The sequence below is a fragment of the Lygodium microphyllum genome, chromosome 2, assembly GCF_053477565.2.
Source record: "Lygodium microphyllum isolate KBCC chromosome 2, Lygodium_microphyllum_v1.1.10, whole genome shotgun sequence".
Classification (NCBI taxonomy): domain Eukaryota; kingdom Viridiplantae; phylum Streptophyta; class Polypodiopsida; order Schizaeales; family Lygodiaceae; genus Lygodium; species Lygodium microphyllum.
The window spans coordinates 32,876,763-32,903,782 of NC_141136.1; the positions used below are offsets into that span (position 1 = coordinate 32,876,763).

The following is a 27,020-nucleotide window of genomic DNA, read 5'->3' on the forward strand; positions in this document are numbered from 1 at the left end:
CTGCAACTCCTCACATCCACCACCTGCGCCACAAACTACCTCTCCTGAGGCTCCACAGCCCCCACACCCACCTCCCTCCACATCCCATGCCCCTCCCCCCCCAGTGACCCTGGCCCACAGCCCCCCACTTCCAGGACCACCAGCCCTCCCCCACACCCGCCATGTACTTCCATCCATCCCACCATCCCTCGATCATCCCCCCCCCCCCACCACCTTACGTACCGAGCACCTCCCTTGATCCGCACCAATTTCAGGTGAGCCCCCCCAGGTCCACCCCCCCTCGGACCACAGGAGGTGATGAGCCACACACGCCTACATCCTCTTCGCACCAGCAATCTCCTCCCTCCCATATAGCCACCAGCTCATCCACCCCTGCCGCCCATCACACTTTCCTGAGACAGACTTACCTACTGCCACAGGAGTTCTTCCGCAGTGGCCCATGGTCCTACTTGAGAGTTGCGGAGCGCAGAGAGTTCCGACTACCTCTAGAGGTGGGGATCTTCGTGGTTCATAAGTCAAGGAGGGGCAAGGTCCATCTTCTAGCACCACCGGCGGATGGACCAAACTATGCTTTTTTTCTTCAGCCCTCTCACTCAGGGGAGTGGACAGCGACATAGATAGAGGAAGAGTTGAAGAGTCAGGTGGCGGACCATACCTCCTAGTGGATGGGAGAAGGACTAGCATTGTTTGCACAGCAGTGGCCTAGTTGCGTGATGGACATTAACTGGTGGGCCGGTGCTGAGGTCCCTCACCTGAGCATTATCTTCCGAGCCCCTCCACAGTGGAGGGCTCTGAGGGATGTGATCGAGTGGCCCCTGGCACAAGCGGCCCATTTCTACCAGTGCACAAAGTCTCGACTCTCCGCATGGCTGATAGACGCATTGATAGTACCACCTGGAATGTCTATCACCCCTATGGTCCGGCCGAGGGCCACAATGGGGGAATGGAGCTCACCATCCAGACCGGCGGCAAAGCGCACCTGCATACCTCATAGCTCCTCCTCATCATCAGCAGCCTCCACACTAAACAGATGCCTGTTCGAGTAGTCATAGGTTTCCCTATGAGCTTACACCTTGCATCCTGGAATGTGAATAGCCTACAGTGGGCACGTGGTTCCAAGAAATTGATTGTTCGATAGGAGCTGCAGCCTGCCCTGGCCGGACGGATCGACATCTTACTTCTACAGGAGCACAAGCTCACCCTCGCCCAGGCCCAACGGGTAGGGAAGGTACTCCCAGGCAGCTCGCACACTTACTAGGAGCACGCCATAGGTGCCTACGGTAGGAGTGGAGGTGTATGCACCTCTATTGGTCCGAGTCTTGCCGCTTGTGTTCGCCACCACGGGACGATAGTGGCAGGGAGGGTGCTATGGATCAGATTGGATATCGGGGACTCTTGCCTTGGATTCCTTAATATCTATGCCCCCACGGAGGTTAGGGCACACAACAGGTTCTGGGTGGAGATCGCGGAAGGACTCCCAGAGGTGGACTCTTGGATTGTTGGAGGAGACTTCAACAACCTGGAGGCTTTGGAGGACCAGCAAGGCAGAGACTGAAACTACTAGGGCATGGCCGGGGAGGAGCAGGAGGCATGGGAGGTGTTTCTACTGGCAGTAGGAGCACGCGATGCTTGGAGAGAACCTGCCTTCCACAGGAGGGAGAGGTCACTAGACTTCTCTTGGAGATACAGACGGCTAGGTGGAGCCCTATTGGAGCGGTTGGATAGGTTTTATGTGGCAGAGTGGGGAGGCTCTCGGGGAGGCCAGATTGGGCAATTGGTAGGCACTACGTTGTCCGCCGATCATTGCCCGGTTCTCCTGACACTAGATCCCCTAGTATCTGCCCTAGATTCACAATCTTGTCAGATCCCTGACTCGATCTACAAGAGGGAGGAGGTGACGAGACAGATAGAGCAAATTTGGACCAGAGAGTGGGGCACGAGGGGTCAGATCGCAAAGGAGGTTGCAGAGGCCCTAGCTGGGTTGAGCAGGATCTGCCAAGAGGCAGCCATACAGGCCAGGCAGCAGAGCTCGAACGAGGAGAGAGCACTCCGACGGGACCTTGCAGCCACGCAGAGATTATTACAAGTAGCACCAGGGGATCCCACTCTCCACGCACAGGAGGTGCGTGCGCGAGCAGCCATTGCTGGTCTAGAGGACAGGTGCTCCGAGTTCTCTTTCCACACCTCAGCAGCTTTTTGGGTGCGGAATTGGGACACAATGTGCAGGGAGTTTTTTCAGGTGCATGAGCCTCGCACCTCAGGAGAGCAAATACACAGCCTCCGAGATTAGTATGGGAGGATCCATTCTTGCCCAGACGAGGTGATGGAGATTGCCACCTACTACTATAGTCGCCTCTTCTAGCAAGAGACAGCCTCAGCTAGAGGACATCGAGGTAGACAGTAGGTCTGGGATAATATCTCGTTCCTTGTCACAAAGGAGATGGGACACTCCCTCCTAGCCCCCTTCACAGAGAAGGAACTAGAGGAGGCTTTCCATAAACAGGATGGGCAGAAATGCCCGAGAGAGGATGGACTCTCTAAGGCTTTCTTCACTACCTTCTGGGAAGTGGTGAAGGACCCCCTACTGTTGGCCTTTCAGGAAATTTTCACTTCAGGACAGATGCTAGGGAGTCTATCGGCAGGCCTTATCAGTCTTCTCCCCAAAGGGGGGGACCGGTTGCAGCTTTACTAGTGGAGACCGATCACCTTACTGTCAGTGGCCTATAAGGCACTGGCAAAGATGATTGGTAGGCGATTACGCCCCTTGCTTCCTGACATCATCCATGACACACAGACAAGCTTTGTCCAAGATAGGAGCATCCTAGACAATGTATTCACCTTCTTTGAGGCGACAAAGTGGGCCCAGCACAGTGAACAGAGACTTGCCGTACTACTCTTAGACTTTGAGAAAGCCTATGACAGGGTGGACTGGGATTCCCTAGAGGGCACCATGGTGAGGTTGGGTTTCCCCCAGGCTTGGATTTCTGGGGTCTCCGCACTTTACAGATCGGTCACCAGCAAGGTTCTTATAGGAGGGAAGCGAGGGGAGGAGGTTCGACTGGAGAGATCAGTCCGACAGGGCTGCCTCCTAGCCCCGTACATGTTCTTTCTCTTTGCAGAGGCGATGTCTCACTTCCTCAGGGTACGTATGAGTGGTTTACATGGCCTCTGACTTCCAGTAAGAGAGGAGATTGAGTTGTTAGACTCAGAGTATGCAGATGATACAACACTTTACATAGAGGACGACGAGTTGATGCTTGAAAGAGTGAGGTTGGCACTTGAGGTGTTCTATTTTGCAGCGGGAGCGAAAATCAACTGATGAAGTTCGGTTGGTTTCCTCACAGACCCGGACTCTAGCACGGAGTGGAGCGTCCACCTGAGATTTAGATGGGTGAGCAGAGGACAAACCGTCCGGTACCTAGGGTTCCAGGTGGGACTTGACATCACTCCCGCCCAGCAGTTTCTTCTAGTCCTTGATTCTATTCGGAGGAAACTGACCTACTGGAGCACAGCTCGCCTCTCACTAGTCGGCCGAGCCCTGGTAGCTAACCAGGTCCTCCTAGCAACGGCCTGGTACATCGCCTTGTGTTGGTGCTTCTCCTCCTCCTATGTAATGCAGCTTCGCCGCCTAGTGCGGAATTTCCTTTGGTCCAGGATAGACGGCTCCAGGGATTCCAGAGCCAAGGTGGCATGGACAACCATTATACGACATCGGTCAGAGGGAGGGCTTGGGATCATAGACCCAGAGTATCAGAGTATGGCCCTCCTCGGCAAGCTAGTTGTCTGAGGCCTCACACCGGGAGGGCAGACCTGGAAGGTCCTATTGCAGGAGGGTCTTCAGGGCTGTAGATCGAGGCTTGGCGGTGAGTGGAGGCCATCCCTGAGATGGATCTTCACGTCAGCCTAGATCACCCCCCCCAGATCATCCTTCCTAGCAAATTGCTCCATGTGTGGCAGGGCCTCCACAAGGCCCTTATCCAAAGCCCCCTAGGCTGCCAGGAGGAGATTGAACCGGTGATTTGGAACCTGCAGGTCAGGGATTTGGAAGGAGCACAGATTGGTGAGCGCCCCCACATCCAGTGGGCTGGATGGGAGGCTGGCCCGGCTTGTACCATCAGGACATGGCGGGAGGTGTACAGGATGGCGGACGAGGAGGTGCTGAAGCATGCATTAAGCTGCCCCCCCGATTTGAGAGCCGATAGAGCACGGGGAGGTATGGGCCGCTAGGTTTTCACCAGCTGGCATCCCCCTACAGGTGGTAGGAAGAGTGGGTGGCGCTCCACCTGGGACCTTTTTCACAGTGCAGGAGGGGAGGCATCTAGCTCTTGACAGAGGGGACCAGGATGAGGGGTTAGCTGTCCTTTCACGGAAGAGGATCCGGGTGGTTGGCCTTCAGGGGAAGACATGGCGGCTGGACCCGTTGGTCTTTTGGCAGGAGCTGAGGAAGTGGCGCCTCTGGATCTGGGAAGGAAGGCCACTTGAGGAGCTGGAGTGGGATCCGGGAGAGTGGCTTTGGCCGACCACTGCGGTCACCAAGAAGCCACCGAGGTTCTTGGAGTACACCATCAAGATTGGCAGACATGTACTGATGCGGGAGGACATGGATTGGGCACCGTCACGTAGCAGGCACTGGGCCGAGCACAGCATCACGGAGCCGTTCCGACGGACCTTCTAGTGCCACCAATGGGACAGCTGGAGGCCGAGGAGGGTATCGTATTTTTTATGGCTTGGCGGTGGGAAGCTGGCTTGCCCAGATGTAGAAGGAGAGAGTTTGTAAGTGTTGCACATAGCAATCAATGGAAACCCCAAAGCACTGCCTTTGGTCTTGTGAGGCAGCACAACTCCTAAGGAGAGGAGTATGCCACATCTTGCGCCGCATAGCACTCGGCCTTGGATGTATCTCTTGGGGTGCTTTCTGTTGGCAAGCAGTCAGCCAGGGCCGTCACCTTCTGTATGAGGCCGAGATGCACGACAAGATTTTCATGATTGAGGCAGGGTCGTGCACAATGGTGGGTTTAGAGGCTCTTCCCATCCGCCAGGTATTGGAGCCCACAGTACACCGCTCTGAGATATGGGAAATCATAGGAAGTCTTACTGGTTGGTATATCTGGAAGGCGTGGTGTCAGGTGGCTTTCGGCGGAGAGAGACTTTTAGTACAGGCGACCCTAGCGAAGCTCTGGACCTCCATCATCCACTCCCTTCGAGGCCGATGGGATCAAGTACAGGGCAAGTCCAGGGCTCGGCAGGAGCTCCGAGGTCATTTCAGGCGCACTTGGGGCGGCCAGGACCTGTTCTTCGTGATGCAGGCACGCAGCCCCAGATGGCGATACACCCCCCCTCCATGGCTTCTAGCCCCTATTGCCCCCAGACCGCCTTGAGAGGCTTGTATATATGATGTATCGGTGACTTTCACAAGCTCCAGCTTGGTCTGTTGAGTATGAGCATTTCTTTGTATTCAGGTTTTTTTCTGAAGTAATATAATTAGCCACACTTTATTTGCAAAAAAAGACCACGACGTGTTGCAGTTAACTCTGCAACTTTTGTGACACCATTTCCATCAGATGTGTCTAGAGCAAGGTCAGTATCAGGAAGTTCTATCTCTACACCTACTGCAGGCATTGCATCGGCCATGGCATCAACAACGCCACATGTTGCACGTAGACAAAGCACACTTGATGCTAGTTGGGATCCCAAGAAGAAGGAAGAGGTGGATACATCAATGGCACATTTTTTTTTATCATGACCACATTCAATTTCGTGCAACCAAGTCAGAGTATTTTAAATTGATATGCAAGAAGATTGGTGAGTATGGCCCTTCGTATGTACCTCCATCATTAGAGACCTTGCGCACCACTTTGCACGACAAGGAAAAGTATATTGTTGAGCAAGCAACAATGACTAGAAAGAGCCTGTGGGCTAAAAATGGAGTTTCCTTGATTGCTAATGGTAAGAGTGATACACACAAGTGATCCATTCATGGTATGGTTGCTTATTCTTGTGGGGAAATGTATTTCATATCTTCACATGATGCATCGGGGACAGGAAAGTCAACATATGTACTTGTAGTAGAGTGGGTTACAAGTATTGAGCTTATTGGCCCAAAGCATGTTGTGGGATTTGTTGCAAATGGAGAGTCCGCAAATAGGACAGTAGGTGCTATTATCCAGAGACATTATCCGCTTATCACACTTTCATATTGTATGGTTCATTGCTTGAATAACCTACTAAAGGATATTGGTAAGCTGTCATGGATTGCACCTGTCATAGAGCAAGGAGCTCAAATGGTTAGCTTTGTTTTGAATCACCAGTTTCTTTGCCATCACTTCTCTTTGCGGTCGAAGAAGACACTTTTAAAATACTCTGATACCAGATTTGCCTTTAACTTCTTAATGCTAGGCAGATTAAGAGAATGCAGTGGTGCCTTGAGGCAGTTATTTCTTAGTGATGAGTTCACCTCATCAACATTGACAGATACTCCTACAGGTATCTTATGCTTGGACAAAGCAAATAACTACACTTTTTGGGATGATGTAAAGTGGGTAGATGCTATGGTATCACCTATTGTGCATTTATTGAGGGTTATGGATGCTATGCAACCTTGCATTGGCAAGGTATATGAAGCTATGGATAGGCTGAATGAAAAGTTGTAGTAGTTGGCACCAAATGATGAGGCCTATGAGGAGATATGCCATTTAGCTGTGACGAGGTAGAACTCCTATAGCTCACCCATGCATACAGCTGCATTTGTTGTGGATCCTGAGTTCCAGGGCAAGGGTCAAGAGAATGACACTAAGGTTATGGATGTATGGAGACTTATATTGTCTCGTCTAGTGCCTAATCATGGCACTAGACGAAAGATCAGAGATCAGCTTTCATGCTATAGGACCTTTTGAGGTTCTTTTGGTTGTGGGGATGCACAGGAGGATCGTTGTAAGATTGGGGTAGTTTTGTGGTGGGAGAACTATGGTTCGGATGGTCCTGAGTTGCAACAACTAGCCATCCGTATTTTGAGTCAGTCAGTTCTCCTCTTGTTTGGAGCAATTGTGGAGTACATATGCTCACATTGCTTCAAAGAGGAGGAACCGTCTTGGTGTGGAGAGGGCAAACGATCTAATATTCGTTAGTGCTAATTTGAGGATGTTATGTAACAGTATGACAACAAAGCCTGATCCATTCACAGAGTGGGAGATGCAGCAAGAAAAGGAGACACATGCTGATGTTATGGGAGATGCAACAATTCATGGTACACGTGATGATGAGGTTGGCACTTCAGGAGTAGCTAGAGCAGCCTCAGATCATGATGATGATATTTGATTTAGTTTACTTATCATGAGTCTCATGATACATGACACATGCACATTGTATATATTATGATCATTGATGATAGTGTGACACTTGGACTGTTGTGCCATGCCAATATTATATTTGTACTTGCAGTCTTGCAGTTCCTCTTTGGGCTATTTTGACATGCCGCATTTTGCTTCAGTCTAGAGATTAGAATTTATATTTGTAGTCTTTTTTGGGGCAATGAGCATGTTCTTTCAAAGATTAGACTTCATATTTGTAATCTTTTAAGTTTTTTGGCAATGGGACCATAGGCATGCTCTTTTAGCTTAGACTTTAAAGTTTAATTCATTGTTCATTGTTTTATCATTTATGGCATATGTATTATGCATTTTATAATTGAATAGCTTACCTCTTGAGCCTTGTAAGTTGCAATTCAATTTCTAATGAGTAGTTTTAGAATGATGCATGATATCTTAAAGTTAAAACTTAAAATGATTTGTCCTTGTGGATTATATACCTTGGTTTTAACACTCCAGAGTTCACATGGATTATGAGTGAAATAGTAAATTTTTTTCATGAATTTTAATTTTTTAAATGCCATTCCCGTTTCCATGTCCCCGTTTCCTAGGTTTGGCATCCCCGTCACTGTCCCCGTTTGCATTCCCCTTTCCCATCCCCGTTTCATGTTTCTATGAAACAATTATAAGGCTCACCTTGTGGTGCAAGGGTTTTCAAAGAAGCAAGGCATTGATATGAAGGGACCTTTGCTCCTACTAGTAGTTGATATCATTTCATTTTGTTGGTTGCATCACTGCTCGCTACAATTGGCCACTCCATCAAATGTACATCAAAGTGCCTTTCTGAACAATTATCTAGAGGAGAAAATCTATGTGAAGCACCCACCCAACTTCTTACTACTGACTGGAAAGATAAGGTCTTCTTCCTACAGAAAGCTCTTTATGGGCTGAAGCAAGCACCCGTATCTTAGTTCCAGAGGATGAATGAATTCCTTCTCATTCTACCCCTTATGATGCAAACTTACATGTCTACATCACTTCAAAGGGAGTCAACTATATTTTGCTCTACATAGATAAATAACATATCACTGGCTCAGATTCTCCTATCATAGCAAAAATAAAGGCTCATCTTTGTTCTACTTTTGAGATGACAGATCTTTGTTTGTTGTCTTACTTTTTGGGGATGATATAGGTAGTTCAATCTAGGCGAAGTATTTTTACGTCACAGCAGAAATACGCACTTCAGTTAGTGGACCAATATTGTATGGATCAAACATGACCTATGGCTACACCTCTTGATCCCACTATCCATCTTTCTTAGGATACCCTAGGTCAACCCTTTGATAAGAACACCTATAGATGTGTGGTAGGAAAACTCCTTTGGTTGATTCACACTAGGCCAAATTTAGCTTACTTAGTTATTTTTCTTAGTCAATATTTCATTGCATCTAGGATGTCGCATTGGATCGCATATCTTCATGTTTTGAGATATTTGTAGTGTACCTTCCTATGGCAACTTATGGTTCCACTTTTTGTTTATAAGGATACACTAACTCTAATTGGGCAAAGAGATCCTGACACTTGGTATTCCCATGGCGGCTATCTCTTTACCTTGGCCACGACACCCATCTCTAGGGCCAACCATAAGCAGGAGATGGTGGTGGCTTCCATGGTGGAGGTTGAGTATGGGGCTCTTTTTAATGGTACCACAAAGGCTATCTACTTGAGAAGCTTGCTGCAAGCACTTCTGTTTCCCTACCACTCTCCTACTATTGTCTACGGCAACAACTAGAGTTCCATTGCCCTTGTGGAAAATCCAATCATTACACCATAGATGTGGCATATGGGTCTACTTTCACTTCACCAGATAGTAGGTTGAGCTAGGCACCATCCACCTAAACTTTGTCTTCATCAAATAATTTTGCAGAGACATTGACTAAGTTGTGAATTCGTCTGTGTTGCAGTATATTCAACCCAAGATCATGGTACAACCTTCCCTACTTCAAATTGATGGGGAGAGAGCGATTCCCTTCAGCTTTTCCTTCCAATTTGAGAGGGGATGGCTTTCTTCTCTCGGTGGTGACAAGATGTTGTTTACAGTTTTTTTTCAAACATTATGTATATTGTACTTTGTATCTTCATCTGCATCATCAAGATGACATGATTGAAAAATGGCGCTTGGATAGGTGAATAATTCCCCTATAAGGACACTTTCCAAGTGGCACTGTTGCATAGCATTTTGAATGAGCATGATCTCATCTACATTGCCTCTTGCATAACTCCAATGCATTGGTATCCTGTTCTATAAATATGCATTTATGCACATTTATCTCTTTTCCGTCTTGTGGAGTGATCGACTCTGGATCCACCATATTCATGGCATTGCACATAGCAGTCTCCAAGGTAATATCCCTTGCTTTCTTTGCTTTGCTAGCTTGATTTCCACTTTTCTTTTTTTTGCTACTCCATATACCTACCATATTTGCTTCACACCCCCTGTGCCTATTCCTTCATCATTGACACCCAGTGGTGGTAGGGATAGCTTGCTTATTTTTTAAAGGCCTCTAGGTCTTCCCCTTTGTCTTCCATCAATTACTTAATCGACCACAACCCTCAATTTTTGAAACATATAACTTTTTTTTATAAAACAAATATGTTTTTTTTAAAAGGTTCATTGTATTCCATCCACCTTTATAGAACTTGCAAAGCCATTGAACAACTGAATTGCACCCTTTGTCCAATGCCCTCGCCTCTCTGGGGTGACCACTTGAACTCCCTTGGTAAGATAGAAATCGCCTCTATAGTCTTGGTAGGCCACTTGGCAACCACTATGTGGTGTGTACCCTTTGTCTAATGCCTTGCTTGCTTGGGGTGGAACATCTTGGGGTAAGAACACCAAAACAAACAAAACTTTGGGTTAGCCTTCCTTTCTAGCTCAATTTTTAGGCCTGACAAGTGGTGTTGAGCTAAAATAAGCATTGCATGTTGAATTAGCCTCTTAAACAGCCCTAAAAATGCTTAATTAATGAAAAGTCTAAAATGGTGCACAGTTCAAGAGAGTTTAAAACAATGTGTGGTATGAGGTCCCAAAACTTTCTATAAATAGGTAGGCTAGCCTCCATTTAGCCCAATCTAGTTTTTGCAAGTTTTCGCAAAGGACATCTGGTCGACACTATCTACATCCATCGGGCATCTATTTCCAACCTCTTGCACAGGTTTTCTCACTAGTTTGCTGCCACCAACTATCACCTCTCTTCTTAGAGGGCTGCATTCAACCTGGGGACCTATAGCTCCCTACCATCGCGTGCGCTGGTGCTCTGCCCCTGCCATTGTACCAGCTCTCCCTCCCTGCCTACTGCTCGTGGTGCACAGTTTCCTCCACTTTCTCCCACAACTTTTGCTCCACCTACTCCTCCCTGTGGAGTGTTGCTCCCTAGCGCGGCCCCCCTAGCGCTGCCTCCGCCTCATCCACACCCACATGCTATTCCACCCCCCGCCAGCTCTCCCCCACGTGAACCCGCCTTATTCTCCCACCTAATGGCCTAATCCCCCACCTCCTTCACCTTGACTCCCCGCCTTCTCCGCCCTGATCCCCCCGCCTCCTCCGTCTTGTGGCCCCGACCCCGTCCATGGCAGGCCCAACACCTGCATTGTGCCCGTTGTGAGCCAGTCTACAACGATGTCCAGCACCTCTCCCACTGTTGAAAAAGCACTCCCCCCTCTCCTCACCATCGCCCCCCCCCCCCCCCCCCCTTCCAGTTGCTCCCTTCCTCTGTAGCAACTCCCCCCCCCCCTCCCCCTTCCGGTAGCTCAGCAGCGTGATTAGTAGGTTCTCAGCAAGGACGCACAATGGAAACCTCTAGTCAGAAGCCGGTGCATTCTACGAATATCCCCAGTCAAACACCTTGTCCGTCGTCCTCTCTGAGGAACAGCTCATACCTGTCCATGCCACAAAGCTAGAGCTAAAAGAAACAGCGATCTTTGGCTAGGTAGTAGGACACTACCCATCCAGGGCCCAGCTCCGGGATTGGCTTCACTCCACGCTGTGCATCGGCACAACGTAGATCATGGAGGCGCTTCTAATGGGTCAAGGGATCTTCATGGTATGACTCATCTCGGCAGACATAGCCCTTGAGCTACTGGCTAGCTCACCCTATGCTTCCACGAAGGGGGTCATCTACATGGTTCCCTGGTACAGTGGCTTCACAGTGGAGGCATTCGCACTCCACAACAGTTTTCTTTAGACACCCAGTCACCCTACTTTTCCCTGGACTGGCAATAGAGTATCGCCAATTAGTGGAAGACTTTGGACAGCTATTCGGCACTGTCCTTCTTGCCTCTTTTACAGATGTAGTGACTGTGAAAAAGACAAAGAATATACTACAGTTTCTAGAGATCGAGGCAGGCGGACACTCCTTCAGGCAACAGGTTATTGTGATTGGGCAGTTAGGGCAGTGCCTGCATTGACATGACTTTGGGCATCAAGCAGCAAGGTGCACGCACTTCGGAGCCAAGGTGGCTTTGCTGATAGGCCCACAAGTGGACACGGATGGCTTTACACGGGTCTAGAGACGATAGAGAGGGAGACAGCAGGGGGGGCCGCAATCAGCCCCTCAAACACAGCCACGGAAACAAGGAACAGGAGGGCGAGCGTCATCCCCCTGGCAGAGCACCACGCCCCCCCCCCCCCCCCCCCCCCGCTCCACACGACAGGACCATAGGCCTACACATCCATCCCCCACAGAGGCGTCACATGCCACCTCACCCTAGGACCCATATCCCCCACACCCTCCCCCCCTTCCCACGGTCCCCTCCCCCCTCGATCCTAGCCCACAAACCCCCCTCTTCTAGAGCTACCGGCCCCTCTCCACACCCGCCTTGTGCCTCTGATCACCCCACCATCCCTCGATCCTTCCCCTCCCCACCATTATCCTCCCTGACAAGTCCCCCCTGATCCCCACCTAGTACAGGTAACCCCCCCTCCCCCACCCCTCGATAGGAGGTGAGGAGCCCCATACACCGACATCCTCCACTCATTGGCAATCTAGCCCCCCCTCTCTCCACACAGCCACTGGTTCATCCGCCCATGCTACCCATCACACTTTCCCGAGACAGGCGCAGCTGCTACCACTGGAGTTTTTTTGCAGTGGACCATGGTCTTACCTGAGATTTGTAGAGCACGGAGAGTTTTCACTACCCCTGGAAGTGGGAATCTTCGTGGTACACAAGTCAAGGAGCGGCAAGGTCCATCTACTAGCACCACCGAATGGACCAAACTACACTTTCTTCCTTCGTACCTCTCACAAAGGAGACTGGATGATGACACAGATAGAGGAGGAGGTGAAGAGCTAGGTGGCAGACCACATCTCCCAGTGGATGGGAGGACTAGCACTTTTTCCCAGCAGTGGCTAGGTTGCATGATGGACATTAATTGGTGAGCTGGGGCCGAGGTCCCACATCCGAGCATTATCTTTCGAGCCCTTCCGCAGTGGAGAGCTCCGATGGATGTGATCAAGTGGCTTGTTTCTACCAGTGTACAAAGTCTCGCCTCTTAGCCTAGTTGATAGATGCCCTAGTGGTACCACCAAGCACATCCATCACCCCATGGTCCGCCCAAGGGCCACCGTGGGGAAATGGAGTTCACCATCCAACCGGTAGCAAAGTGTATCCGCATGCCTCATAGCTCCTCTTCTTCGTCAGCAGCTTCTACACTGAACATATGCTTGTTCGGTTAGTCATAGGTTTCCCTATGAGTTTACATCTTGCATCCTGGAATGTGAACAACCTCTACTATGGTGAAGCACGTGGTTCTAGGAAGTTGATTGTTCGGCAGGAGCTGTAGCCTACCCTTGCCGGGACGAATAGACATCTTACTTTTACAGGTGCACAAGCTTACTCCCACCCAGGCCCAGCGGGTAGTAGGGAAGGTGTACAGGACTATGGGACGATTGTGGCAGGGAGGGTTCTATGGATCATATTGGATATTGGGGACTCATGCCTTGGAGTCCTCAATGTCTATGCCCCTACTGAGGTTAGGGCACGCAGCAAGTTCTGGGTGGAGATTTTAGCAGGACTCCTAGAGGTGGACTCTTGGATTGTTGGAGGAGACTTCAACAACCTGGAGGCCTTAGAGGACCAATAGGGCAGAGACAGAAACTACTAGGGCATGGTTGGGGAGGAGTAGGAGGCATGGGAGGTCTTCCTACTGCTTGGATTGTTGGAGGAAACTTCAACAACCTGGAGGCCTTAGAGGACCAGCAGGGCAGAGGCAGAAACTACCAGGGCATGGCTGGAGAGAAGTAGGAGGCATGGGAGGTCTTCCTACTAGCAGTAGGAGCACACGATGCTTCGAGAGACCCAACTTTCCACAGGAGGTAGAGGTCGCTCGACTTCTCCTCGGGATATAGGCGGCTAGGCGGAGTCTTGTTGGAGCGGTTGGATAGGTTCTATGTGGGAGAGTGGGGATGCTCTCGCAGAGGCCAGGTAGGGCAGTTGGTTGGCACCACTTTGCTCGGTTTCTCTTGACACTTGATCCCCCAGTATCTTCCCTAGACACACAATCTTGTTAAATCCCTGACTTGATCTAAAGGGGGAGGAGGTGAAGAGACAGATTGAGTAGATTTGGACTAGGGAGTGAGACACAAGGGATCGGATCACAGAGGAGGTTTGCAGAGGTCCTAGCTAAGTCGAGTAGTATTTGCTAAGAGGCAGCCCTACAGGCCAGGTAACAAAGCTAGGACGAGGAGAGAGCACTCCGGTGGGACCTAGCAGCTACGCAGAGATTACTGCAGGAGGCACCAGGGGATCCCATCCTCCACGCACACGAGGTGCATGCACGAATAGCCATCACCGGCCTAGAGGTCAGGCACTCGGAGTTCTCATTCCGCATCTCAGCAACCTTTTGGGCACGGAAGGGGGACACGATGTGCAGGGAGTTTTTCCAGGTGCATCAGCCTTGCACCTCAAGACGGCATATACGCAGCCTTCGAGATCATTATGGGAGGATTCGCTGTAGCCCATACAAGGTGATGGAGATTGCCATCGACTATCATAGACGCCTTTTCGAGCATGAGACAGCCTCAACCAGAGGACCCTGATGTAGATAGTAGGTCTGGGATCACATCCTGTCCCTCATCACAGAGGAGATGGGTCGCTCCTCCTAGAAGGCCTTCTTCACTACCTACTGGGAGGTGGTGAAGAACCTCTTACTGCTGGCCTTCAAATAGATTTTCAGCTCAAGATGGATGCCAAGGAGTCTATCGGCAGGTCTTATCAATCTCCTCCCCAAAGGGGGAGACCGGTTGGAGCTATCCCTGTGGAGACCGATTACTCTGTTGTCAGTGGCCTATAAGGCACTAGCAAAGATGATTGGTAGGCGACTCCGCCCTGTGCTTCCACACATCATTCATGACACAAAGACAGGCTTTGTCCAGGATAGGAGCATCCTAGACAATGTCTTCACATTCTTTGAGGCGACAGAGTGGGCCCAACACAGTGGTCAAGGATTGGCTATACTACTCCTAGATTTCGAGAAAGCCTATGACAAGGTGGATTGGGACTTCTTAGAGGGCACCATGGTGAGGTTGGGCTTCCCCCACACATGGATCCGCAAGGTCTCCATACTTTGCAGATCTGATACCAACAGGGTTCTCATAGGTGGTAGGCGAGGGGAGGAGTTTGGGCTGGAGAGATTGGTCCGGCAAGGGTGCCCTTTGGCCCTGTATCTGTTCCTACTCTTTGCAGAGGCAATGTCTCACTTCCTTAGGTCACACGTGAGCGGGTTACTGCACGGCCTTTGACTTCCAGTGAGAGAGGAGACGGAGCTGTTAGACTCAGAGTATGCAGATGATACAACACTTTACACAGAGGACGATGAGTTGATACTAGAGAGAGTGAGACTAGCTCTCAAGGTGTTTTGTATTGTAGCGGGAGCAAAAATCAACTGGCGAAATTCGGTTGGCTTTCTTATAGACCCAGACTCTAGCATGAAGTGGAGCCTCCACTTGGGATTTAGATGGGTGTGCAGAGGGCAACAGACTGTCCGTTACCTAGGGTTCCAGATGGGACTTGACATCACTCCCGCCTAGCAATTTCTTCCAATCCTTGACTCTATTCGAAGGAAGCTAACCTATTGGAGTACTACTCGCCTTTCCCTAGCAAGTCGAGCCCTGGTGGTTAACCAGATCCTCCTAGCGACAACTTGGTGCATTGCCTTGTGTTGGTGCTTCTCTTCGTCCTGTGTAGTTTAGCTTTGCCACCTAGTGCGGAGCTTCCTCTAGCCACATCAAAAGGTTCCAATGACTCCCGAGCCAAGGTGGCGTGGGCAACCATCATCCGGTATCGGTCACAGGGAGGGCTTGGGATCATAGACCCAGAGTATCAGAGTCTGGCCCTTTTGGGCAAGCTGGTAATCCGTGGTCTCACACCAGGAGGGCAGACTTGGAAAATCCTATTGCAAGAGGGTCTCTAGGAGTGTAGTAGTGGTGATTGGAGGCCATCCCTAAGATGGATTTCACGATGGCCCAGATCACCCCTTCCCCCCCCCTAAATCCCCCTTCCTATGGAGCTTGCTTCCTGTGTGGCAAGGCCTCCGTAAGGCCCCAATTCAGAGCCCCCCAAGCTGCCAAGAGGAGATAGACCGCTAGCCGGTGATCTGGAACCCCCAGGCCAGAGATCAAGAGGGGGTATAGATTGGTGAGTGGCCCCACATCTAGTGGGCTGGTGGGTGGGAGGCCGGCCCGGCTCGTACCATCAGGACTTGCCGGGAGGTGTACAGGATGGTGGACGAGGGGTTGTTGCAGCGGGCATCAAGTTGCCAAAGAGGAGTGGAGCTGAGGAGAAGGGAGATAGACATAGCTATACCTTAGGAGTGGCTTGCCCCCTCGAGACGAGAGCCGATAGATAGAGCCCGAGCAGGTGTGGGCTGCCAAGTTTTCATTAGCAGGTATCCCCCTACAGGTGGCAGGTAGAGTGGGAGGCGCCCCACATGGGACTTTCTTCACCATATAGGAGGGGGGCGTCTGGCCCTTGATAGAGGGCAGCAAGATGAGGGGATAGTTGTCCTTCCATGGAGAAGGATTTGGGTGGTTGGCCTTCAGGGGAAGACATGGTGGCTGGACCCTTATGTCTTCTGGAAGGAGCTCAGGGAGTGGCGTCTCTAGATTGGGCAAGGTAGGATACTTGATCAGCTAGAGTCCGAGAGAGTGGCTATGGCCGACCAGTGCGGTCGCCAAGAAGCCATCGAGGTTCTTGGAGTACACAGCCAGGATTGACAGACATATATTGATGTTGGAGGATATGGACTAGGCGCCGTCGCATAGCAAGACTGGGTGGAGTACAGCATCACGGATGCTTTTCGACGGACTTTCTGGCGCCGCCTATGGGACAACTAGAGGTCAAGGAGGGTATCGTATTTCTTATGGCTGGTGGCACATGGGGGCCTGGGCGTGGGGAGTTGGTTAGCCCAGATGTAGAAGGATGGAGGTTATAAACATTGCACACAGCAACTTTTGGAAATCCAAAGCACTGCCTTTGGTCATATGAGGTGGTGCAACTCGTGTGGAGAGGAGCATGCCGCATCCTCCGCCGTATAGCACCCAGCCTTGGATGTATCTTATGGGGAGCTTTTTGTTAACTGGCAGTCAACCAAGGTCGTCACCTTCTGTATGAGGCTAGAATGTTGGACACGATATTCATTATTGAGGCTGAATCGTGCACAGTGGTCGCCTTGGAGGCTCTACCTATCCGCCACGTACTGGAGCCCACAACAGACCACTCTAAGGTATAGGAGATCATAGGGATTCTTACTGGATGGCATATCTGGAAGGCGCGTTGTCAGGAGGTTTTTAGTAGGGAGAGACTTTCTATACATGCGACTTTATCAGATCTCTAGACCTCCACCATCCACTCCCTCCACGGCCGATGGGACCAGGTGTAAGGCGAGTCTCGAGCTTGTCAAGAGCTCCGTTTTCATTTTGTGCGCACTTGGGGCAGCCAGGACCTATTTTTCATGATGTAGGTAGGCAGCCCCAGATGGCGATACACCCTCCCTCCATGGCTTCTTGCCCCCATCTCCCCTGGATCGCCCTGAGCGGCTTGTATACTTGATATATCTGTAACTCTGCATCAGCTCCAGCTAGTCTGTTGAGCATGAGCACTTCTTTGTATTCAGGTTTTTTTCTGAAGTAATATAATTAGGCACACTTTATTTACAAAAAAAAAACTTGGGGACCTGATTGAAGGTTGTGTTTGTTGTCTCTTCCTCCTGGCGATCATCTATTGGTCGTGTTGTTTGGCCATAACTGCTGCCATCTTGTACTTCTTTATCCTCAGATTGCTGCATTTCATCCATTCAATTGCCACCTTGATTGTTGGCATCATCAACAACCTGTGTTTGGTAGTTTTCTCTCTCTTGTGCATGTATGACACTAATCCAATACACCATATGTTGCGTTTGCTGTTGTGTGATATCTTGAAGGTTGCCTTGCTACATTTCGGGATCTGTTAGGAGTATGACTCACTCTACCACTCATTACCTTTGCCTTGGTCCTCAAGGCACGATACTTCGGGGTAAAGTTTTCATTCCTTGCATGGTTTGTTTGTTGCATGAGCATTGTATATTTAATATTCATTCATTCATTTAGATCTTCAGTGTGTTTTTTGTCTCCGAGTTACCCTAACCATGACTGTGTTCTGTTGAGTTTATGCTTTGTCATATACTTTCATTTATGTTTCTGCATTAGGGTATTTCTTGACAGGGGAGTGTGGCCAAAAAGAGGCAATTTTTTTGTACTAAATCGTACGAATACATAGGGTATGGTACCGTACAAATCGTACCATACACATCAGCTTGTACTACGCACAGAGACAATGTTTCTCTTACCATAGAAAACGTCAAACTTGACGCTCCTCTCTAGGATTGAAATATCCTTTAGCATCATTCTCCTTTGTTAAAAGCATATTTGGAGATTTAGCTACCATGGAAATAGCTAGTTCTTTGACTTCCTCCTTACCCTTCTCCATGGAGAGATTCGTCACTCTTGGAACAACACGAGGCAACTTGTATACGATGAAACTTTGAAGCCACCCCTTGGGTGGATCCTTGAATGATAGGAGATATATTAACTTTCATAGACTTAGTAGCATCAATAACATTGATATCTTTCATGTCAAGGTAGACCTTTATAGAGCCATAATACCATTTGTCTCAAGACCCTTCTCGGTAAGAAAATCTTCAAAGACCTTCGCTTCAGCCCGTGATATAGCCCTTCTCTCCATTAAATCTTGAATTTCTAGATCCACTTCGAGCTTTTTGCATCTTTATATCTTCTCATAATCAAAGAAGTATATAGATACAAAGTGTTGGGGGCCTTTAGGTTGTTCACCAAAAGTCTCCTCTTCACCTCTTGACATGGTAAAAAAGTTGAGCCCAAAGATCTCGCCGCTCCAAAAAAGTTCTTGCAAGGAAGAAATCGTCACTCTAATATGAATGTAATCACAGGAAAGAATGTGAGAACATCAACACTTTGAACCAACTTGATCAATTATTACCATGAAAATCAAAAAACAAAGGGAGATAGAGAGAAAGAGATTCCACAACACATCGAGAGGGGAACTAACCCCTTCCCCCTTTATAGGAATTTATGGAAACAAACCACAAGTAACAAGTGCCTGAACCACATACAAAGGACTGATTCGTTACAATTCTGAAAATTAGGGTTTTGAAACCCAAATTTTTATGCACTCCGAGCAACAAGCTGATTTTCTTCTTTAGTGCTTGGACAAGATCAAGCTAAGTAGAAAGTGATTTTTTGGATGAGTGATAGATAGGAGAGTACAAAGTATGTGGTTGACATTTCACCGTGAGAGCTTATATGCAATGAAAGGGGAGACCTTCATTATCTAGATGTGGAGCTGGGGTGCAAAAAAGTTAAAGGTAGATGCTACAAATGAAAAGTATTTGTTGAAAGTAACAAGTGTTGAACAAAAATGACAAGTGTGTGTACATTTATCTCTACAAAATGACACATGTCCTATTCCAGATGCCACATATCACTTTTATAGACAAAGAAGCTTCTAAACCTTCTACTCTAAAAATCTCTTAAATAGTTAAGAATTTGAGATAGGTACTCGAGACAAAATTGTTCCTTGTGAAATTTCACGGCCTTTGATGTGAACAGAATATCCATTTGAGCACCTTTTAAAATAGTAACCCCCTAAATTTTAGGAGTCACCAAATTTAGATTTTGGAGAGCTTAATTGTATAGATTCATCAGCTCATGGTTTGTTTCTTTGATCATGAGCATCTAGCCTTGCTTTCCAAAACTACTCATTATAGGGGCTACTAGTCAATGTGACTACATGAGTGTAAAAGTTTTAGTCATCTAGGCTTTCTTGTCAATTTGACCACCTCACTAAACTTTTTGTTGGGCATCTCGTTAATGAGAACCCAAGTATAATTATAGAGTGTTCTAGCCATTGGCCACCCTTGAACATTTAACCATATTTTGAAACACTCAAATAAAACAAATCGCCTTTCAAAGTATATGAGCATCAAAATAATTTAAGTCATTGAACCACTATGTCTTGGTAACAATTGATATACAAGAGGTTGGTTACACCCAACCTTGTCTCTGTTCCCTTTCCTTCTTCTACATTCCCTAGCCCACATTTATATACGAAACACTCTTGGAGTGATTCCACCACGTCAAAAGCCCTAGTCTCTACTAATAAAACAGTGGAGTAATCCTAATAAACACTTGAGTATCTATCCACCACCTTGGTGACTTATTCAGGCACACTTTATACAGTTGATTACAGCTTTTATGTATATCATTTCAATTCACTAGGCTTTGTGAAAATCATATTAAGTGTTTCTTAGAAGTAAAATGCAAGGTTTCCCAAAAGAACATGCCAAGAAGGAAATTTCCCTTTTCACATTTGTTCAGTTCCTACTCCTTTAGCCTAACTACTAACAAAAAATCAACCATACTGGATTGTTTGTATCGAAGAGAAAGATTGATTTGAGGGCTTGTAGTTAATCCAAGAAAATTATATCAATAATTTGGAATACCCAAGACCTCGTGCCCAAGGAGATGATCAAAAATGTGAAGCAGTTATGACTTACAGCTAGACTGGTAGGACCAACATGTGATGTCAAGTTTTGCTTTAGCATGCCTCCATTACGGAACTCGTCACTTGGGGTAATGATCCAAAAACCCACCATTGGATTTGAGCTGATCCATCCATGTACTCTATTCTCTCTGTTCTCCAATGAGTACTGATATTTATCATCCACCTGCACTTTGAAGATCAGACACTCTAAAAACTATATCCATGATGATTCAGGTACATTTGCAAACAAGTACATCCACTAGCCTATCCAATCTACATTGGAAAACCAAAAGATTTTAAAAAGTTTGACAAAATGCAGCAAGATCAGAAAACCAAATAATATTAAAGTAGTAGAGTGCTCAAAAGTGTACATTCAACCGAACTGTATGAGATAACTTGTTGGCTTTTTTGTAAACTTTGTTTAGGAGGACTCAGCCTAGGCTAAAAAAATAGCAATGTGCCAACTAAAGAATAAAAACACTAGCAGACCCATTCAATGACTAGTATCATTCAATTTGTGTATGTTTAAAGGAGGGAAAACTCTAGAAAATTATCTTGAAAGTGCCAACTTTGCCTTTAAGCTTCTAAACAAGTCATTATTTTGAAAAATTGGATCATCTGACATGAGATGGATGGAACATGATGGACTAAAATCACCTTCATTTTTAACACTATATAGGTGTTACGTTTGCGTAGTTTTCATCTTTCAATTATACATATCTATGTTTCTCCATCTCTGCATAGCGATGGATACATATTTGGCTTTAGTGCTCCATTTACTTAGTTTATTCAGTTAAAACATACTTTATTTTGAATAAATACTAACTAACATGGTGAAAAAAAATGAATCCCTTTCCTCTATATCGATCACATAGTTCACTTTATGAGGTTACTTTTCAAAGGAATGGCTTCAAATTTTGAGAATTAGAAGATAAGAATTATTATGTTCAATAATGATACTGTCATTAAATTTTAAGGATTTTCATGGCTTAAAGAGCTAAGATTACAAATGGTGGATAAGTTTACATAGTTCTAGGCTTACCTCATGGAAGATTGGGGATGGAAGCAACTTTGGAAGAGTTTAAAGCAGCAAATAGCTTGATTTTCTTATTATTTCCTTTCTCTCAGGCCAAGAAATATCACTTGTAATGTCTGGTCAGCAGCTAGACACCAACATTACCTCCTCTTCCGTAACAAACTACATAGATCAGCCCAAACATATCTACTAAACATCAAGATTACTCATCAACACTACCAGCTCTTACATCACAAACTAGTTCATATCTGTAGATCAGCCCAACTTATATCTTGTCTAACACTCAATAATACACACTCTCATTGTTACATTCAAACTCACACTGACACATACACATACACTTATTGCATATGTATACAATGTACCTATTAGATACAAACCTATATAAAGCATGCACATGTACGTACTTCACACATGTGCACACACGCACGCACACACACACACACACACACACATATACTCTCTCTCTCTCTCTCTCTTTTTTCGTAATGGGTAGTTGTACAAGATTTCAAGATTACAAGATGCAGGGTGGTTCTAGTAGGCACACCTGAAGATTTATCCCAGCAGCACAAATAAGTGCGGAGGGGATCCTATAAAGACGAAGAGGGATTAGTAGGTTCGGTGGGCATGGAAGTTTCCTTGGCTTTTCCTTTATTGCATCCCAACCCTATGTATCCAAGTTTGAAGAAGAAGTGGCTGCTTGACTTTAGACTGGGTGGACCGAAGAATTTGTTGCTGAGCAAAAATGGGAGCCATATTTTGGTCCTTGGCCAGCTGACCTCATGAAAAGCAGTGACCAGAAAAAGTGCCCCACTTGAGCCGAAAGCAAAGAGGCCGCATGCCACTACATTTGAGGCACAACTAGATAGGTCGCTTCCCAGCGGTATCCCACAGCATGCACAGTCTCTTTTTGTTGGCTGCCTTTAGACTTGAAGGCACCAACACATGGCCGATGGCAGCCATTGCATCTTTGAGAAGAGGCCAGTAGACTGCCGGCAACTCTCCACCTCAACCTATATGGAACATTCCTGCTTAGGTAAACATTGGAAATCTGACAGTGGACGCCATGAGACAATATGCACCAACTTTTTATCAAAGAAAAGGGGTTGTTTCCCATGCCAGAGTAGAAAGAAGTATGACCTCATAGAAGCTACATGAACCAACAAAGATCTCCTCCACACAATCTATCTGAACAATAGATGTCAGCCACTAATGAATCTTGCTAAGCATGGGAATGCAGCCAGTGAAGAAAAGAATAACACCTCACTCATGAAAAGCAGAAAGGGAGTGAAGAACCTCTTGATTAGACACGTGTGTGTCTATAATCTCCTTCTCAGCACAAACCAGGGTAGCTTGATGGTTATACTCAACATATTAACCCAAGAGGGCATTTGCGAATTCAAGCATCTATTCCCAATTTGGCTCTTGCAAATCTTGTGAAGGAGAAGCCACCTGAGCATACGAGCAAGGCAGAGAGTCACCCGGGTCAGGGGCATCCAGGGCAACAGGGAACTCATCATGGAGATGCTTGCTGCATTTGATAGACAGTTGGACATCAAGGGGAGACAGAACAATGTTGTCAGTGCAGCGCACCATGTCATCTTCCACATCCATGTTTGGACCCAAGGCCTCAACTGGCTGGTCCATATCGTCCATCTTCAAGCCACAAGAGCTATCAATAGCTCATTCTTTCTCTTTCTCTGTCACGGACTGCCTAGCTATTGTGCACAGGCACAATAACCTAGAGTCGTACAATAGACGTGCACCAACACAGGGCAGAAGCATTAGACTAGCACCCACTACAAGAGCAACTCAACAAAGACAAGTTGTAGGGCAGCGCACACCACAGGCAGCAAGCCAAGGCACAAGTGACACACAAGTGTATAGGTTCAAGGTGGCAGGTAGGGTAGGGCGGCACCGGACCTAGGCAGCAGGCCAGGTCACAGACTATGTGCAAGCAGACAAGTGGAGGGCGGCATTGAACGAGGATGAACGAGGAAGCAGTTAGGTCACCATCACTCCACAGCTCTTATTTCTTGTGAATAAGTGTGTATTAATGTATAGAGATATTTATATCAAGCCTTCTGGTCAGCCTGGAAATCCTAACAATTCACATGTCAAGCCAAAAAACTCCCAAAACCTGGCACACAAACATCATGCTGGTGACACAAGAGAAGTAGAGCAAACAATATCCAGCCCAGGAGCAACCACATCAGGGAGGACCAGGTCCACTGAAACCATGGAAGAAACTTGCCATAATAGTAATCCTTGAATACAGGCCACATGACCATAGATGCCTGAGGCCGAATTAAAAAATGAAGGCATTGTGAGTATGCTAAATGTTCCAAAGAGCTGTCCATGTGAGAAAATGAAAGAGGCAAAAATGATCTGATTGCAAAGCAGAGGAAGACGGGATCTTGCCTAGGACCCAAGACCGGATGGACATCTCCTACTGAGTCACCTAGGTCCACACTCTAGAAATATAGCTCCAAATCTATCTAGCTAGAGAGAAAGAGATGAAAAGATGAAGCAGAGTCTCATTACATGTAGTACAAAGATACATCTACCACGTGAGATCTTGCGGGCATGTAGCACATCCTTAGTGGGAAGCCCTCTGATAAGCAATCTCCACATAAAAACTTCCCTTGATAAGGAATCTTGGACCTCCACCATTGAATGAATGTGTCCCGCCCCACAACTACTTCACTTTTCAGTCTTATAGGCATGTTTTTTATGTTTTCTCGTTTTATGAGAAACACACTATCATTGTATATATTGCTCTGGCCTCATAGGCCACATTGGCCTTTTCGGAGGCATCTCTCTCTCTCTCTTTCTTTTCGTAAAAATAATTGAATTAAGTAGTAAATATTTTATATCAGACCATCAGGTCAGCTTTAGAAATAACAGAAAATAATAGACATGAAGGAAAGTCTACACACAATCTAACACAAAAATATCACGCTGAAAGTACAACTGGTGTGGAGCAAACAGTGTCCAGCCAAGGAGTAGCAATATCAAGAAGAACCAGATTAGTAGAAACCATAGAGGTAATTTGCCACAACACTAAACCCCGAATTCGGGCCACATGACCATGAATACTAGATACTGAATCAAAAATGAAGGCATTACAAGTACACCAAATATGCCACAAGGCTGTCCATCTAAGGAAATGGAAAAGGCAGGAATAATCTGAACTCAAAGAGGTCATGGAGGTCATCTTCCCCAAAATCCACAAATGAGCTGAAATCCGATGTCGAGTCAAGGAGGACCACACATGGAAAATAAAACTCCAAATCTGTCTTGCAACAGGGCAGGAGACAAAAAGATGAAGCACTATCTCATCACATGTAGTACAGAATATGCATCGCCAAGCATAGATCTTACGAGCACACAACACATTCTCAGCAGGAAGAGCCCCAATAAGTAGCCTCCACATAAACACTTTTCCCTGATACGAAACCTTAGATTTTCAGAGCTGGATAAATCTGTCCTACCACTTCTTTTTGCTCTCCCGAATACGCCATACTTTATTTGCCTTATCCCTGGCCCATCTCTTGGCCTCTACCATCTGATGATATATCTGATTGGCTGACCTTTTCTCAAAATCATCAGGAATCACAAACATCCAATCACGCCAGGGAGACAAAAGATGTAATGTAGGCAAAGGATAGTAGCTCGTAAGTCTGTCGTGTATGGCCGTCCAAATAACATGATGATACCCTCTAGGCGCCCGAAAGTGCTGACGAATATATTGAAAGCAATAAAGACAGGCCTAGCCAGGAATGACTCCATCCTAGACTGACTGCAATCCCAAACGAGCCATCCGGTTAAACTTATCTCTTTGCAAATATTTATCAGGCCAGTCCAACAACCTGGAGAAGGCCAGTACCTCGCCTAGTAGGGAATTCTCCTCCTTGTGAGAATGCGAGGGGCACCAAACTGAAAAATGTAGCATCACCTGCCAAGATGCTATCGCATGGGAAAGGAGAAAAGATTGGGAGACCTTAATAGATCTTGTGGAGTTAAACACATGCCACCAAGAAGCATGAATAACTGTGCTACCATGAGAAATGCCCGTCTTTTCTATTAAAAAAATTTCTATATCTATCCAGGGAAGAGTCTATACACAAAGAGTCTGCAGAAGAGCTAACCTCAAAGCAGCCATATGAAAATTAACATCCAAGAGAGTTGCTCTGCCCATCCTTTTAGGAGCATTCACATGCTGCCATGAAATCCACACTTGACCGAGGCGATTTCCTTTCTTCTTCCATAACATGAATCAGATAGGTTGAACCAAATCCAGTAGGGATTTCTTAGTCCAAGGAAGCAGTGGCAAGAAAAATGAAATCATGCTGATCATAATGCATTGTGCAACTTTAAGTTTCACATGGAGAGGCCAGCCTTGTGACTTCCAGTACATAAAACGATCATGAATACGAGATGCCATCCAATCCAACAAGGAGCTACCTCCACGCCAATAGGATAACCCAAGTGTCTAGTTATATTCCCCTTAGGAGTCATAATACCATTCCAACCCAAAGTCTGCAAATCATTTTCCGTACAAAAGAGCAAAGTGAATTTTTGAGCATTGATATGAAGTCCCAATGCCATAGCAAAAATTTTCCACGCGGCCATTGCCCAATTAACATTCAAGCAATCAACCTTAAGAAACATAAAGGAATCATCTTCCAAAGATTGACCCACAAGTTGGGCCCCACTGGGAAGAGACAAACCAACTATCTCACCTTGATTGGCCAACTTATCCAACAAAGAAAGCATCGAGTGAGTAACTAATGCAAATGACAAAGGACTGAGAGGGCAACCTTGTCGGAGAGAGCGGGATAAGGTAATTTCATCAGTGATCCCTCCATTGAGAGAAATATAGGCCATTATCCCCCCTGACCAATAGTATCCACCAGAGAAACCATACGCAGCCCAAAACCCACAGTGAACATTAGTTGCCTCAAAAAAGACCAACTTACATGATCAAATGCCTTTTCAATATCAAGCTAAAGCATGATCACCTGCTCGCCTGAAGCTTTAGCAAAGTCAATCTCCAGTTGAACATTCAAAATGTTATGCATTATATTCCAACCCTCAATGAAACCGTATTGGCGTGGATGAACCAAATGCCCAAATACTTTCTACAATTTGTTGGCAATGATTTTCGAAAAGATTTTGTATAAAGAGCCCATAACAGAAATGGATATCCATTGTTTCAAAGAAGTAGAAGAGGGGTAATAGCCAAATGATTGCAATCTTTCAGTCTGAAGGCATGACACCAGAATTTCAAACTTGCTGACATAGGTGTATCAACAGATAAGTTGCTCAACATTGGTTGAAAACAACTCATTAGGAAGCCCATCCCAACCAGGGCTTTTTCTGTTAGGCAAATGGGACAATACCTCTTCCACTTCATCCTCTGAAATATTCGCCTCCATTAAGGCTACCCATTCTGACTGAACCTGATTCCTAACCAAATCACAAATGTATCTGCAAGCAGAGTGTACAGCATCAAATAGAATCTCAGGAGGGCCCAACAGTGATTTATAAAAATCTACACACAT

At 46.8% G+C, this 27,020-nt stretch overlaps 1 protein-coding gene across 2 annotated transcripts in view; it reads right to left on the reverse strand.

Annotated features, from left to right (window-relative positions):
* LOC148039583 (uncharacterized) overlaps window positions 1-27,020 on the reverse strand; it is a 118,965-nt gene that overhangs the window by 65,061 nt on the left and 26,884 nt on the right. For both annotated transcript variants that reach the window (XM_087692017.1, XM_087692019.1), the window contains exon 9: window positions 20,431-20,601. In XM_087692017.1, the coding sequence (XP_087548143.1) occupies window positions 20,431-20,601 (171 nt within the window). The remainder of the gene's footprint in view (window positions 1-20,430; window positions 20,602-27,020) is intronic.